Consider the following 15,355-nt stretch of genomic DNA (forward strand, 5'->3'; position numbering starts at 1 on the left):
TATGGAGAAGATCCTGGGGGATCCGGTGTGAAAAGGAAGCCCTCCTGCCCAGTGACAATACTAGTGTGAAAAGGCAGTAAGATGCTTGGCATGGGACGCTGAGAGGAACGCTATCCCCGGTTAACTCTTCTAATTTCATTACTCTACATGGATCCTCAGCTTAGAGCCAATCACATAGTTGGCTGCTCTCTAGTGGGGGTCACACATAACAGCCGTTAAATTGTGACAGTGGCCCAGACTTGCATACCTTAGCACATAATCTGATTATCGGATCAATAACACGGCAACATTTGGTGCATAGCTGGGATGGCTGGCGTCTTCTCTGGTTACACATTGCTGGCATTCACCACTCGTTCCCACTTTATAGGTGACAAACTGCGAATGCAAGCAGGAATTCAAATGGAAGGCCTTTTAAATAAGACGAGTCGCATAGCGCAACCTTGACCACATCTGGCTTCGCTACTGTCCCTGCAATTCCCACAGTTACTTAAATATCAACACACTCTATATATCAGTGTATAAAATCAGAAAATTATCTAAAAGCCTGCATCAGTACCTGCGCAAAACTAAGAAACATATTTTGAAGCCTTTATTAGTACTTGTTCTCTGGAAGTATTTATTCCTGTATTTCCAGCTACATTTATGCCTCTTAAAGGGACAGTACACCCCCAAATCAAAAATACATATTTTTCCTCTTTCCTGTAGTGCTGAGTCTAGATTGTTTTGGTGTGAGTTGTGTTGGAGATGTCTTCATTGTATCAAATATAATGTATCTTTGTTTTGTTTTTGTTTTTTTTCCAAAAACTCATCAGCAATGTCTCTATCCAGAAATCATGACTCAATTACTCAAGATCCACATTGTTGTGAGCAGTTTCGTAACTTTTTATTTTTCCTGCCGAAAAACACGCCTGCCATGCCACTGCGCAGAAGAAAGCGTGCATCTACTCATAGATGAATTATTGAACAGGCCTGGGCTCAGGGGGCCAATGGGTCCGGGGCCCCACTGCCCTTCACCTGCTAAATTTCACTCAAAGAGACATGTATCAATTTGGAAGTGGCACAAAATGACTGCAGTAAGACACAAAAACAGCTTCTAAGAGATGCTCCTCTGTAGGAGAGGTGGTGGGGCCTCCTGAGTGTCTGTGCCCAGGGGCCCACAGTCTCATAATCCACCTGCATCTACTGCTAGCACCACTGAGCTAGCTAATATCAAAGCTCACTTGAAAAGGACACCATTAATGTTTACATCCCACGCTGTCATAAGCAAAAGCCTCTCATATATCAGTAGATGCACACTTCCTTCTGCAGTTGGCTGATGCATTTCAGTAGGAAGAAAATAGTTCCTTTATAAACCTGCTCACAGCAAAGGCTGTGGATTATCTTGACCAGGTCATGATTTCAGGAAAGAGACAATGATGTTGAGTTATTCAAATTTATTTTTCGCTGTTTTGTGCACCACAAGCCGAGTGCCATTTGGTTCCATTATAATTGAGAGAAAGCAGACATCTCTACAGCCGATATCTTTAACACTCGGCGCGTAACACCAAAAAAATCTAGACTGATAAACAGCGCTATAGATGAGAGGAAAACTTTGTGTTTTTGATTTTGGGGTGACCTGTCCTTTTAAATTAGTAGTAGCTTAGATACATTAACTCAAAATGTCAGGGAAGGTAGACATTTAAGAAATATGGCATTTACCATAAAAATATTTATTGACGTCACAATCTTCTCGGACACAAAAATGAGAAATGACACACACAAAAAAAATCCCAGAAATATTTGGAAAGCCCAAATTCAAAACATCTATGAATGACAGAGAAATAAACAACTAAAATGGAACATTGTCATCAAATAGAGAGAACACAATCTCTGAGTGTGTTCAGAGCAAACACATACTTTGTAACACTTGATCTGAACACATTTTTGATATGTTTTTTGAGAAATGACCTTTATTCTCCACAAAAATGTGTATAGATAAGAAAGTCCACCAAAAAACATGTTATGGTCATCTCATTCATCTCTCTCTTTAGAAAACACATTAAACTGAGGCACAATAATTTCAGAACACTGGCCTAACCAAACACCAATAAATAGAAACACTTTATTTCAGAGAGCGAAATCGTATAATAACGCAAAAAAAAGGCGTCATGATGACAGTCACAAATCATAAACCACCATAATTGCTGCTCCTGTTTATCGTTGCATGTTGCATTTGTGAAATGCAGATAAGTGGATGATGACGACCACTGTACCAACAAAGAGCATGAGACAGAGATAACCAGGGACGTTGGAGGGAATCCCTGCTCGCCGCTATTCATCCCCACTGTCCCTCCATTCATCCCTCTATCTCTCTGTCCTCTGCAAAAGTCTGATGTGATCCTGTCTTTCTCAGTCCAAGCAGGTCACTGTGGCTCACACCTTGCCAAAGTCTGTGCTGCACCAGCAGCGTCAGGAGAGCGAGCGGAAGAGAGATGCGAAAGAGAGAGCACAGATTATAGACAGTGACACTGTCCCTCTCTTTCCCTCGCTCCCTCTGCCTGCTTTATCTCCATGGTGCACACACGTCGACCTGGAGCAAGGCTGTATACTGGCAGGGGAGGCCGGGAGCAGAGAGAAGGGGGTGGATAGATGGGGATGGAGTGTGTGTGGGGGGGATAAAGGGACACGGCTGCTTCAATAGCGGAGCAGGTCCAGGGACTAATTGGATCTGGTAATGGCTGGTCAATGTGACTGAAGGGCTCGTTAGAACCAGTACAGCTCCTTGCCTTTCTTGTGCTGCTGGAGGCCTGAGAAGAAAGGACAAGGGAACAATGAGGAGGACAACGGTGAACAACAGAACACAGGTTGTCATGGAGCCTACTTTTGCCAAACATCCTGTTTTAAAGCCTCTGGGATGATTATGATGTATTTTGTGTGTGTGTTAGCATGCGTGGGAGCATCTATGGCAGGGCCTAGTGTTTTTAACATCACAAATGTATGCACCTGTGCATGTGTTTCCTGCAAAAGGTATCAAAGGGGTTGAAAGTTGTTGCGCATATGTGTGCACATACAGAAGAGTGTGTGTTTGAATATTTGCTAGAATGTGTGTGTGTTTCTGTGTTTGATTAAATGCAATCAGTACTCAGTACTTTGGGTAAAATGTTTTTAGGAATTAATGGTACAAAAAAGAAAAATCAATGCACTACACAATTAATTATTTAAGCACGCTCACATTATGTTCAACCCCACAGAGCTATCCTACAGAAAAGTATGTTTGTTTGGGTTTTTTTGCTCCAAAAACCTATTTTTGCTAACTGTCCCTAATGTCCATACGGAACTAGGAAAAAGGGTATATGTGTATGCTGCTCCCTCAGCTTGATATCAGTGGCAAACTTAATTAAATCTTCAGGAGGTCTTATTGGAAGCACAAGGATGTAGGTTTCGTTTCAATTTTGAGTTTTCAAATTACATATGAAAACTCTTTGAGTGTCAAACACCTAATTTCCTTAATTGTAGTATTTTTTACAGCATCAATTTGTGTCTTTTCTGCATCAATTTATGATGTAAATTTCATCAATTTTGTCAAAGTAAAAGTCCTCTGCTACTTTCAAGTTTTAATTGGCACGGACAAATACACGTTTTAAAATATTAAGGAGGGCGTGCCCCCTGCATCCCCTCCAAAATCTTCACCCTTTGCCTGTGGATGTTTTGAATGACTGAAGAATGTTTTTGGATTTCTTTATTTTAACAGTTTGTTTTATAATCTTCAGCCTTATTGTTTGTCTTGGCTCGGCTTGAAAAAGAGATTTTTAATCTCAATAAGTCCTTTACTTAAGGATACATAGAGGTGAATCAATAAGCAAAAAAAAAAAGATATAATTTGTCTCTTTTTTATATAGCCATAAATAATCTGAACATACCATTTGCATTTGTATTAACTGTTGTCTGAGTGTCTTTCTATGCATTTTTGTCATTTCATAATTAGAAACTTTTTAAAACTGTAAATAAAGCAGTAGTAGAATGTAACTAAGTATTTCTAAACCAGTGTTGTATTTAAGTACAAATTTGAGGTACTTGTACTTTAATTGAGTCCTTGTACCTCTCCACTAAATTTCAGAGTTAAGTGTTGTACTCTTACATAACTAAATTTATCTGAAATCTTTAGTTACTAGTTATTATACAAAGTAAGATTTTTGCGTAAAACAAAATTGGGAGGAGGAGTTTATAAATTCTGATGTTTTTCTATAAATTAAACTACTCAGAAGTTTCCAGTTGAAATGGTTAGTTGATTTATCAATTAACTGATAGAAAATTAATTGGCATCTACTTTTTATAAACATTTAAGTTGTTTTCTCATTTATTTTGAATAGTTTCAAGTTGTTGTTTTTTCTTCTTTTGATTTTATGCATTGGGTACTTGTACTTTTAATACTTTTAAGTACAACTTCCTGATTATATTTACTTGAACATAAGTATCATTTTCAATGCAGGACTTTTACTAGGAACAGAGTGTTCTCACACTGTGGTATTAGTACGTTTCCTTTAGTAAAGGATCTGATTACTTCCTCCACTGACATACAGGAAGAATCAGTGCAGACAGTATTTGTAAAAGCCTGACATGGTTCAGTGGTTACCTGCATCCATGTTGAGTGCCAGCGTCTGGCTGACGTCTCCCGGTGGCAGCAGGCTGGGCCAGGAGGCGGTGGGCTCCAGCTTGCTCACTTCATAGTGGCTTGGCAAGGTGGCGAGATGAGGTGGCCTCACTGTGGGCATCAGCAGGGGCCCGTAGTGGGGCTCCAAAGCTGATGGTGAATACAGTTCGTGGAGAGGCCGCGGGTGGCCGTAGGCTTGGGCCTGGGGATAGCCCCAGCTCTCTGGTGGGTGAGGGTGGGAGTGAGGGTGAGCGTGAGGGTGAGGATGAGCGTGTGGGTGCGGCAGGCCCGGGTGCAACGCTGATGCATATGGGTCCATGGAATAGGAAGGAGTGCCTGTGTCACAGTGGGAGCGGCTCTGAGGTGAGGAGTAGTTACTGTCCCAGAAAGATGGGGGGAAGCTTCGTCGACTGCTGGGCGAAGGGGTATCTGATGGGAGAAGGAGACAGAGGAGGATAAACAACAAATTTAGGCCAAGTCACGAACCATTACACAACTGTGTAGTGATAGTAAATCACTTGATTTATAGGGACAAATGGAAAAGGCTGGAGCTGTGCGAGAGGAGCAACCTGTGCTAAAACGTAGATGTCACTCACATGACTGCTACACCCTCTGGCCCAGATATCTTCCCCATTGGATCATACTGTCACACAGCCCGAGCCCCAACAAGACACAGAAATAAACACAACCACGTTCTCGCAGACAGAGGGAGAGAGAGAGTGACAGAGAGAAAGGTAGAAAGAGAGACGTCCCTATATCCTCGAATTCTATATAAGGTAGACGCTCTGACCTGGAGGGAGCCCAAGGCCCACAGAGCCTTAAATCACTCGCTGTGGTGACATCTCTCACTGTCATGTCAGCCGAGCACTTCAGAAAGTCTCACAACACACTCATGCGCACACACACACACTCAGACATGCAACACTGGCCCTCTGCTAGCACCCGCCGTCCCTCTCCTCTGTCTCCTGCACCCCCACCTGTTGTTTTCTCTGCTTCCCCCCTCTCCTCGCCCTTGACAGAATGTCAAAGAGCCATTATATGTTTTTAGCAGTATACTTATATATATATATAGATATTCCTCTGAAAAAAGACACCCCGCGGCACCCTGAGAGGTAGTGTTTCCCTCGGCCCCTATCACACAGACCACAGCATATATAAATCTGAGCAGCAGGCAGGCAAACTGACTGAGCAACCATTGTGGGGCAAGAGCTGGAGCGATAGTCAGAATGGCAGCCGCAGAGACGTTTGAAGGGGATACGCCGGCGAGGCTGCGCGCTTACGGCCATGTATAAACATAGCATCTGTTGTGAGGCAGGAAGCGTGTGTTGGTGCCGAAATGAAGACGTCCGGCTGAACTAGGAAAGAGACTACCGGCGATAGCAGAGAGGGGGAGAGGCTATAGGCCCTATATGGATATTCAGGGGACATCTGCAGGCTGCTGGTAGAAAGGGACTGAGGTGTCTTGGAAAATGACTCATTTTTACTTTACAATTCGGTACAATCCACATTTAAGAAGAAAATAAATAAGTAATCATTTTAAAAATCATTTGATACTTTTAAGAGTGAAAATTGTGGATTATGTGTATCTTTTTTGCTTTTAAGAGAATGTGCAAAAGCTTTATCACAATAGTTTATGGATCCCAGTCTGCAGTGGCAAAGTTGCTAAAGCATACCACATAAGACCATGAAATGCCTACACTTTAAGCCTAGTTTCCAAAAGCTGCCAATAAAATATAAAAATAAATACAAATATTGATTTTCCCAAACCTAAAAAAGCAAACACATTGTGCGTGCTTTCTCTTGCTCTGCTTTGAGTCTTTATCCTAACCAGAGTCAAAGACGTCCCTCTGGACTCTCAGCAGCTCCTGACCTCTGTGACCTCTGAACCCAACTCCCTGACCTCTCCAGGGACAACAGTCCCAACAAGCAGCTTTTTCGTCCTGTCACCTGATCACATCACCTGTCTGACGCTCTGCTGTGGTCTGCACAACTGTCAACTCACCCTGTGTGGCCTCAAAAGCATGAGCAAGACACCACATAGACAACTGTGGCATTGACACATGAAAATTGAGAAACCACATGGATGTAGAGGAGAGCAAAACCAACCTAAAATCAGTTTATCCAACCTTTTTTAGGCTTAAGTCGCTTTAACTGGTGCAAATAACTTTCAGATTAGGTGACCTTTCTGGAAAAAAAAAGATAAATAGTTTTGCACAATACAGTGGTGCTCTCTTTATGTTATTCATCGAGGATATCTGCACTCTGTTGGCTCAAAAATATGGCAAAATTTGGAACTGCAAAATCTTCCCAAGGCCTTGTGCCTTGATTTGGACATATTTGTCCTACTTCTGATGTTTTCTTTATGTTCACACACTGAAAATGGCATAGTTTTCTGTAATTATGTCCATGAAAAGTTCTTTATATGTCCAAGATAACTGACTGTGCACTGCAAGTCTGCGTTTCTCAGATAAAAACAGCTCTGTGTCCATATTTGTACTATAGTCTGGACAATAGGATATACCTGTGCCCTGTTGGTCTGCTGTGCGCCGTTTGCCCTCTCCATCCATGTACGAGCTGAGAGCCCTGGAGAAATGCTCGTCCACCACACTGCTGATGTCCCCCTGGTAGTAGGTGAAGAGGACACAGCGAGAAGTCAGGTACTCTGCCTCAGGGGCCTCCTGCTTCTCCTTGGGGCCCTCCTCTGGCCTCAGAGCCGAAGGCGTATAGGAGGAAGAAGAAGAGCTGGATGAAGATGAAGAGGAAGTTGATCCTCCAGTGCCCAGGCCCCCAGACATCCCCTCAGGGCCCCTGGGAGTGTCCATAAAATCCCGACAGAGAGAAGTGCTGCTCAGACCTGTGGGAGCCTGCGGGTGGGGTGGGGGGGGAGAGGGTTAAGACAGGTGTTGCAGAGGACAATTCTGGAGCTGTCTATGAGACATTTTGACATAATGTTTTTCTTTGTGTGTGGCAGCGCTGGCATGTGTGTGTGCGTGCGTGCGCGCGACAAGATATGAGTTTTGCGGGTGCAGACGACTTTTGTGCTTAATAAGACAGAAACAGCAGCGGCGCGAATTAATACACTTGTGAATGTCCATTTAAATCAATCGAAAAGTGGCATCATAAACACAGAGAGCACTTTTAAACGATTTTTCCAATCAGCTTATTTGCTTTTACGCACAAGCTGCATAAATTAGCCAAACAGTTGTTCCTTTAATCCCGCATCTCCCCGCTAAGGCTGGAAATAATACTGAAAATAAGATATCTATCAAGAGAAAATCTGAATAGTTGCTCACTTCCTACCTGTAAGCTACTGATAAAAGCAGGAGCAGTCGGTGCGTACGGTGCGTAATGTCCATAGGCTGGGTACATAACATCCAAACAGCTCATGGTAAATGAGCGGTGTCTTCACTGCTCTGTGGAAACCGACCTTGCTGAGAGAGAGAGTGACAACATTCCGTTTTTTTATGCCGAAGAGCAACGGGCTGTCGGTGTTCGGTGATCAGTGTGAAAAAGCCTCTGGCAGACTCGACATAGTCACCCCAGCAGGAGCGCACCTCTCCGCTCACTGTGCGCCACAACAGCTGCGGCAGCGAAATGTGGTGAGGTTTATGGAGGAAGCATGAGGGAGTCCTGTCCTGTACATCTCCGTGTCAACCCCTCCCACCTTTACTAGCCCTCCACCCCCAACATCACCACCACCAACACTCCCACCACACAACATCTATAGCACATAATTGATTGCATGCGAGTAAACAGATTGTTCCCTTTGGTTTTAAGGATTACTTGGCTAAGTAGTTAGTTCATGTAAATTGCATAGCATTATGGGTATAGCTCAAGCCCCCAGGAATAGCGCCAGGCTTTGAAGACATTTTTACATTGTGGTCAAAACTTACACTATCCAGGTCTCTCACAGGATGCCACAGGGCTCAAAAGGACTTTTTTTCTTTGACTTACATCAGAATCACAATCACAATTAGGTTTTATTGCCAAGTAAATTTACACATACGAGGAATTTAACTTGATGTTTTAGTGCAAAAATAATTAAAATAGAGTAAGAATAAAAACATAGTAACTGTAAAAAGAATAAGATAAACAAAAATATAGAAGCAATATAAAAATGTAATGTGCCAATACACATATAGAGAAGACAAAATGTATGTACAAAAGGTGCAATGAGGGAATTGTACAGTTGTGCAGAAGTTAAAGGTGCAGTGCACTGGGAAAGAGACGTCTTTAAATCAGTGGTTACTTTTTTTTGAGCGCCAAAATCCCTGTGAAATTATTTGTTTCACTATCTGGATTTGATCCATTTGAACCAATAATATTTTGAAAATCTTAGCGCAGCCCTAAACCAGAAGTTAGCCATTCGGCTGACAGAAGTTAGCTGCTTGGCTTCACTCGGCTGCACTCTGCCACTGTCTGTTCTGTGGGTCTCATAATGTGGAAGGTCTGGGCAATTGCTTCTTGCAGAAAGAGAGCATTTTTGGCTTCATGTGCCACTAAGCAACTGTCACAGGAATGAATTGGGCACCATCTCAGATGCTGTATCCAGGTCTCTTAGTACATCGTTGGTACATTGTTGCAGATGTTATATGACATTTACAATAACTCAATGCATTTTCTTTAAATTGTGGTAAATTATTGTTAAATGCACTGTAGTTATACAAGAGAAATTGAAAGATATCAAAAACATTCTTTAATCATTCAAAACATCTACAAAAAATAGGGGCAGATTTCGAAAGGTTGGGTCTTGGGTTGCAGGGGACACGTCCCCCTCAAAAGTTAGAACATGTGCATTTCCCCTGCCATTAAAAATACAAAAGTAGCAGCAGAGGACTTCTGCATTGAAAAAATATATACATTTACAACATAAATTGATACAGAGATAGCACAAATTAGTATATAGAAATTCACCACAATGCAGGAAATTAAGTGTTTGGTGCTCCAGTTGTTCTTGTGGAGGACCAACAAACCCAGCGTTTCCTATGACCTCCCCCAAAGTTGAAACCAAACCTACGCCCCTAACATTCAAACAAAACAAAGTGTTTTCTAGAAACACCCTGTGACTAAGTATGCCTCCACAACTTTTTAATCCTGGTGTAGAATAAAGGTTAAATAGAATGTCACCCAGTTACACAAATAGAGTTGCATGAGCTCACTGAGCTTTATAACCAGCCTCACGACAATGAGCACATGATACATGCGATTAAGTGACATTTTATTTCTTTCCATGTCCTGCGAATACTTGAAAACTTTGTTCTCAGTCCAAGCTGAAAGCGTATCCGTGGTCTTAAAACAGCCGTCGGTTGCCAAGTAAACCTTCAAGTCATCTGAAGTATTTAGTGTGTTCCCAGAATGACACATAAGTGTCAACTATAGGTTGCATACACCGGCCATACCAACATAGAGGAGAAAGGGACTCTGCACAAATCTATGACAAATTATCACCTATCAGCAGTGCAAACAAAAAGATATTTTCACACACACACACAAACAGACCCGATGACAATCACAAACACCACAGGAGCTCAGAATCCATCGTTCATCCATGTGCAAAATGCATCTCAAAAACATTTAACTCTATCGACACCAAGTCAGACACATTCACCAGAATAGTGTCGTCTATTTCTCTTGTTTTAAGGGTTTGCAGGTGCCTGATGTTTGGGCATGCCAGTCTTTTTGACGAGCACTTCAGAATGCCTGGGAGAATAGTGTGGAAAATTTGCAGAATTCCATGGACGAGTGTCAGATGAGGTGGAATGTCTCTGATGTATGTGAGTGGACGAGCTCCCCGGGAAGTTACATCGTCCCTCCGCTGCGATCTGTAGATGGAGAACATGATCAACATCTCGCTATGCATACATCACACATAGTATGAATAACTAGTGGCAGGTTATTGGCATGCTAATGAATCAAACATGCTCTTAAATAGCGGTGGATAGTTCTTCTTGCATCACTGTTTTAATGAAATGATTTACAGCATAGCACTGCAATATAATACTGTAAATTGTACAGTATTGCACTGCATACAGCCTCAGTAGAGCGATGAATACTTTAGAACTTGTACATTCACTTTTCAAAGAGTTTAGTCTTAACATTATTGGGGCACTAATCCCACTTCAGTCCATTGCCGTCCCAGCATGATGTGCAACATGACGTACTCGATCCACATACATGCAGGGTAATGCAGGACAGCAATGGAGTCAGGGGAGAGTGATGCAATGCTAGAAAGCTCCCTGTTACACCAGCGTGATCAACAGCTGCAGCTGACAGAAGGGAAGGGAGGGCACTATTAGTATTAATGGCCATGACTAAATTTCTCTCTGTGTCTCTGTCGCTCTTTCTGTCTCTGCCTCTCACTCCTACATGTCTTCCCTAGTGATACACACACCTTTTCTCTTTATAATCACCCTGTGTTCCCCCAGGAACAGCAACTCCCTACTGTTAATTATGTGTGTGGACAGTGCGTGTGCACATACATGCCGCAACAGTTGTCCTTGACTGACCAAACTAGGAAGGGAGCATTGAGACAACCAGCTTGCAGAAACATGGCAGAGAGCCCAAAGTCCAAAACCAAGTCAGTCGGTATACATTTGTGTTTGTAAATGATACTTTACCGTGCATGCTAAAATCTTTGCATGTAAAGAACAGTATGTGCAAACCTCCACAGTTGCTCTTGTGTGTGTGTGTGTGTGTGTGTGTGTGTGTGTGTGTGTGTATGTGTGTGCAAGTGTGCAGTGAGGTGTCTGTGTGTCTACATTTACGTGTATATGCTGAAAATAAACACAGGTTACATCACTCCTTGTGACCCTGCAGCACATCGAGGCCCCGCCTCCGTTAAAAGAGGTCTGACAAGGCAAAGTCTCTCATTGGCTGAGAATGCTGCAGGGCCTGACGAGGTAGTAATGGCAACCTGGTTTTATTTAGACCACCATTCACATTGCAACACCACCATTAATAGTTTATACTCTATGCTACAAATACCTCAAGTGGCCTACATTAAAGAAATAAGTGCACACATGTTCTTTCATGTGACCATTTTTGAAGGAGCAGTATGTAGGATTGAGTGGCATCTGCAGTAATGGTTAAGACTGCTGATTGCAGCCAGTTGAAATCTCTCCCAGTTAGGATTCCTTGAGTGTCCATTATTCAGAAGATTTTAACAGGAACCGAATTATCCACAGAGTTTTTTCCTCTATAAATCAAGGACCAGTTGATTTAAACAAGTAAAAAAAACTAAATTAAGCAGTTTCACAATACAAATCAGGGTTTTTCCAGTGCTGTTTGGTTAATTGCAGACATGCAACCCAGGACCTGCTGATGTGTGCTTACCTTATTTCTGATCTGGATGTTCAGATGTTTTTTTTTATTGTGAGCCAAATTATCTGTAGAGGTCTCTTCCTCTCTCAAACAAATTAAGAAGGTGGTTTAAAGCTGTAAAAACATGGAATAAGGCAGTTTCATATTACAAATCAGTGTTGCATGTTGAAAACAGGCAGCAATCCCAACACCGTCTAATATGTGCCCACCTTTTTTCTTTGATAATTTAAGATCCAGACATTTGAAAGGTTTTTACCAAGAGCTGAATTATCCGCAGAAGTCTCTTTCTCAGACCCGGTGAATTGAACCAGTAAAAACACAGAATAATGCAGTTTAACCTTTAAAAAACACTGCTGATTGCAGAGGGGCTGCTAACTACAGTGGCTGGTGCAAAAATGCAAATGGACCTATCTAGAACAGGTGTTTGGTTGGTCCATTCTAGGCTACCGTAGAAACAGTGCAGTGCAACATGACATACTCCCACTGCATACTCCTTTGGTCAAGGACTCACTCCCTATATAGATATAAATGGCTCATTCTAAGGTAACAAAAACACACAATTCTTTTTTTTCTGGTGATTATACGTTGTTCCATTTGTACTCGCTTAAATTCTACCTACTGGACCTTTTAAGTAAAATGATTGTAATGTAAGAAACAATCATATAATTAAAAAACAAATCAGGACAATGCCATCAGTAAGCTCGTGGTAGTGGTCTGTAAAATGAGGCCTGTTGAGAACCTGAAACCTCATAAGCTACCTCCTGAAACAACAAGGCCTTTATTAAGGTCTCATACTGGCTTGGTCCCAAGAGGGTCGGACCTCAGGATTCCACTGTTGTTTATATGCCTCTGTGTGTGTGTGTGTGTGTGTGTGTGTGTGTGTATATGTCCAAGACAGAGATGTACAGCTGCCCCGTTTGTCCAGTTCCACACAAACTCATCTCAGCTGTTCAAAATCATCACCAAGTGTCATCGGAAACACAGACACACTGGCACACACTAACGCACACACGCAGACACACACAAAGGGCCACATATGGACAGGTCTGGCTCATTCATCCTTCAGCACAAATGTTGGCGATAAATCTTCTGTGATAGAATGTGCAAGTGTGCAGCTATTTTCTTCCTAAAACAACTCCCTTATTGTGTCCACGCAGACCACCAGGACCCAGGATACCAGAGCTTTTGGCCTAAAATTCAGTTAAATATGAGTAAAGAATTTTAAGGATCAAACTTTCTTTAGCTTGTTCAATAGAAATCATGTACACATCAAAGATTTTCCACTACATATGCAGGCCTACAATTTTACATTGATTAATGCATTTTTACTACCTACTGGGCAGTCGACAGTTGTGGTCAATAGCAGCAGTTTGCAGCTTGCAGGAACATTAAACCCTCATTGTTTTCACATGAAGGCATATTTTAAAATTGATGATATGTATCAATGTTTGCACTTTACATTGATAAAAGTGGATTGTTGATTATTGAATTGATATATTTATCTAGATAGTTCTATTGCCACACTCTTAGAAGCAACATATCTATATTTCATTGTGAAGGAGAGATCATCTGGGATTTGGGGTACTGAAAACCTTGTGATTGTCTTGTCTTGGACTTAAGTGTTACATTACACTTCAGTTAATACAGTAATTCTCCTGTTCCCAAGTATTTCTTGAAATATATTCAGAAAATTCCTTAAATCATCCCAAAAATATTGTCACATCATACCAGTTTTCAGGAGTAATATTCTGACATTTGACAAGTTTGTAGGTTACTGTTTGAACTGCTCACCAGCAAAAGTGAAAGTAAAAACCAACCCCAGATTCACTCTCCTTTGACATTTGCCTGGCTTTGAAGAGAGAATGGATAACTTTTACTTTAAGTTGAGTTTTAATTATAAGGATTTTTAGAGAGAATGCATGTGTTCAGGAAGCACTGAGAATACAACAGTTTAAATGAGACTTGGATTATACTGTTTCAGTTGTGCGTGAGTTTGTAAACTGAACTTGATGTAGTTTCGCCGATGTCAAACAGTTCCCAATGACTTCAATTCATCAAGATTTTTTTTTCTATTTTTAGATTCCTTGTCCATCTGGGGCATACATGAAGACAAAGTCTTCATGAATTCAGCACAACATGGGGTGAGTAACTGCTAAAAATGGTCATGTGGAAGCAAATTCAAGTTCATGCAAGTTGATTTTCATGTAGTGCTTAAATTAACAATGCTGTAGAGCAGTGGGTTGCAGGTCCATTCTGAATGCACCACAAATGACTTGTGAACATGTCAAGTTTGGGAAAAAAGACAACACAATTTATTTTGAAGTACAGTGAGTTTCTGGCACAGAGCTTTAAACTTTAAGTCTTGTTTCAGTTTACTCTGGTAATACATTTTATTTCCTTGTGTTCTAAGCCAACATGCTGTTTGCATTTTATGGAATAATATTAAATAGGTGGTAATTTATCAAATGTGTGCACCTTGAACTAATGACTAATGAGGATAGTGAAAACACTTACGTAAATACATGTAAAAACTTGTGTTTTGAAAATAGATTGGCAGTATTATTTTTGGTTTGGAATTAATTGGCTTAAAAATGCAAAAACACTGGTTTTTATCTGCTATTACAGTCTGCTATGATTCTTGTGTGGTAGCTATAGGGGATACGCATTTCTGGGAAAATGTGTAATGAACAGAGCTGCAGCAAATCAACAGAAACTCAAATGTCATTATTATAAGGAGGCAATTTGCACACTACAATTCATACACACACACACACACACACACACACACAAACACACACACACACACACACACACACACACACACACACACACACAAACACACAAACACAGAGAGAGCTTGACCACAGGTAAATGCCCTGAATGCTGACTGTTTATTAAAGGCTAACCCTCTGAAACGGACAGAATGTGAATTAACAGCATCCTTGGAGAGGCTGACAAGTGCTACATTCCTAACATCCTATTACCGAGAGTACCCTGCTGCCACGCTGCCACTGGGTCACTGGAGTTATGCACACACAATTACAAATTCACACACTCGCATACAAACCAACACAGATACATGGCTAAAGGAACACGTACAAATGCATGAAAGATGCACACAGAAACATTAATCTGGGCGTGTGGGATTGTCACCTTTCGCCTGACATTCCTGCTCCGGTGTGCCAGAGGGGTCCGGAGTTAGAAGGGCACTATTGGTGGAGGGAGAGCGGTGCAGAGGGTGGACGAGAGGGCAGAATCACAAATTTGGCATGTCACATGGTCAAACAGAGAAGATTTACAACTGATCAGGTTCCACATCGGCAGCATGGTGTTGTGGCTTCAGAATGCCAGGTATGGGAGTGAGATCAGGCTCCGGCTTTAGACTGTACACCCTTTCTGGCAACT

At 41.7% G+C, this 15,355-nt stretch overlaps 1 protein-coding gene and 1 long non-coding RNA gene across 3 annotated transcripts in view; one reads left to right on the forward strand and one right to left on the reverse strand.

Moving 5' to 3' along the window:
- Window positions 1-14,230, forward strand: part of LOC148187443 (uncharacterized) — a 125,309-nt gene extending 111,079 nt beyond the window's left edge. Inside the window, exon 6 of the long non-coding RNA XR_015778669.1 lies at window positions 14,030-14,230. This is a non-coding gene — a long non-coding RNA (uncharacterized LOC148187443). The remainder of the gene's footprint in view (window positions 1-14,029) is intronic.
- vgll2b (vestigial-like family member 2b) lies at window positions 1,694-8,252 on the reverse strand. Of its 2 annotated transcripts, none has more exons than XM_042500643.2 (4): window positions 8,058-8,252; window positions 7,152-7,494; window positions 4,613-5,059; window positions 1,694-2,786 (listed from the first exon to the last, which is right to left on the reverse strand). In XM_042500643.2, exons 2-4 carry the CDS (start codon window positions 7,450-7,452, stop codon window positions 2,743-2,745), a joined length of 792 nt encoding a protein of 263 aa, XP_042356577.2. In that variant the 5' UTR covers window positions 7,453-7,494; window positions 8,058-8,252; the 3' UTR covers window positions 1,694-2,742. The 2 variants fall into 2 exon arrangements, with proteins under 2 accessions (XP_042356577.2, XP_042356576.2); XM_042500642.2 differs by having other exon boundaries at window positions 7,931-8,251.
- Window positions 14,231-15,355: the final 1,125 nt, after the last annotated feature.

Source organism: Plectropomus leopardus, chromosome 14, assembly GCF_026936395.1.
Source record: "Plectropomus leopardus strain MGB_pleo_1.0 chromosome 14, ASM2693639v1, whole genome shotgun sequence".
NCBI classification, from domain to species: Eukaryota; Metazoa; Chordata; class Actinopteri; order Perciformes; family Serranidae; genus Plectropomus; species Plectropomus leopardus.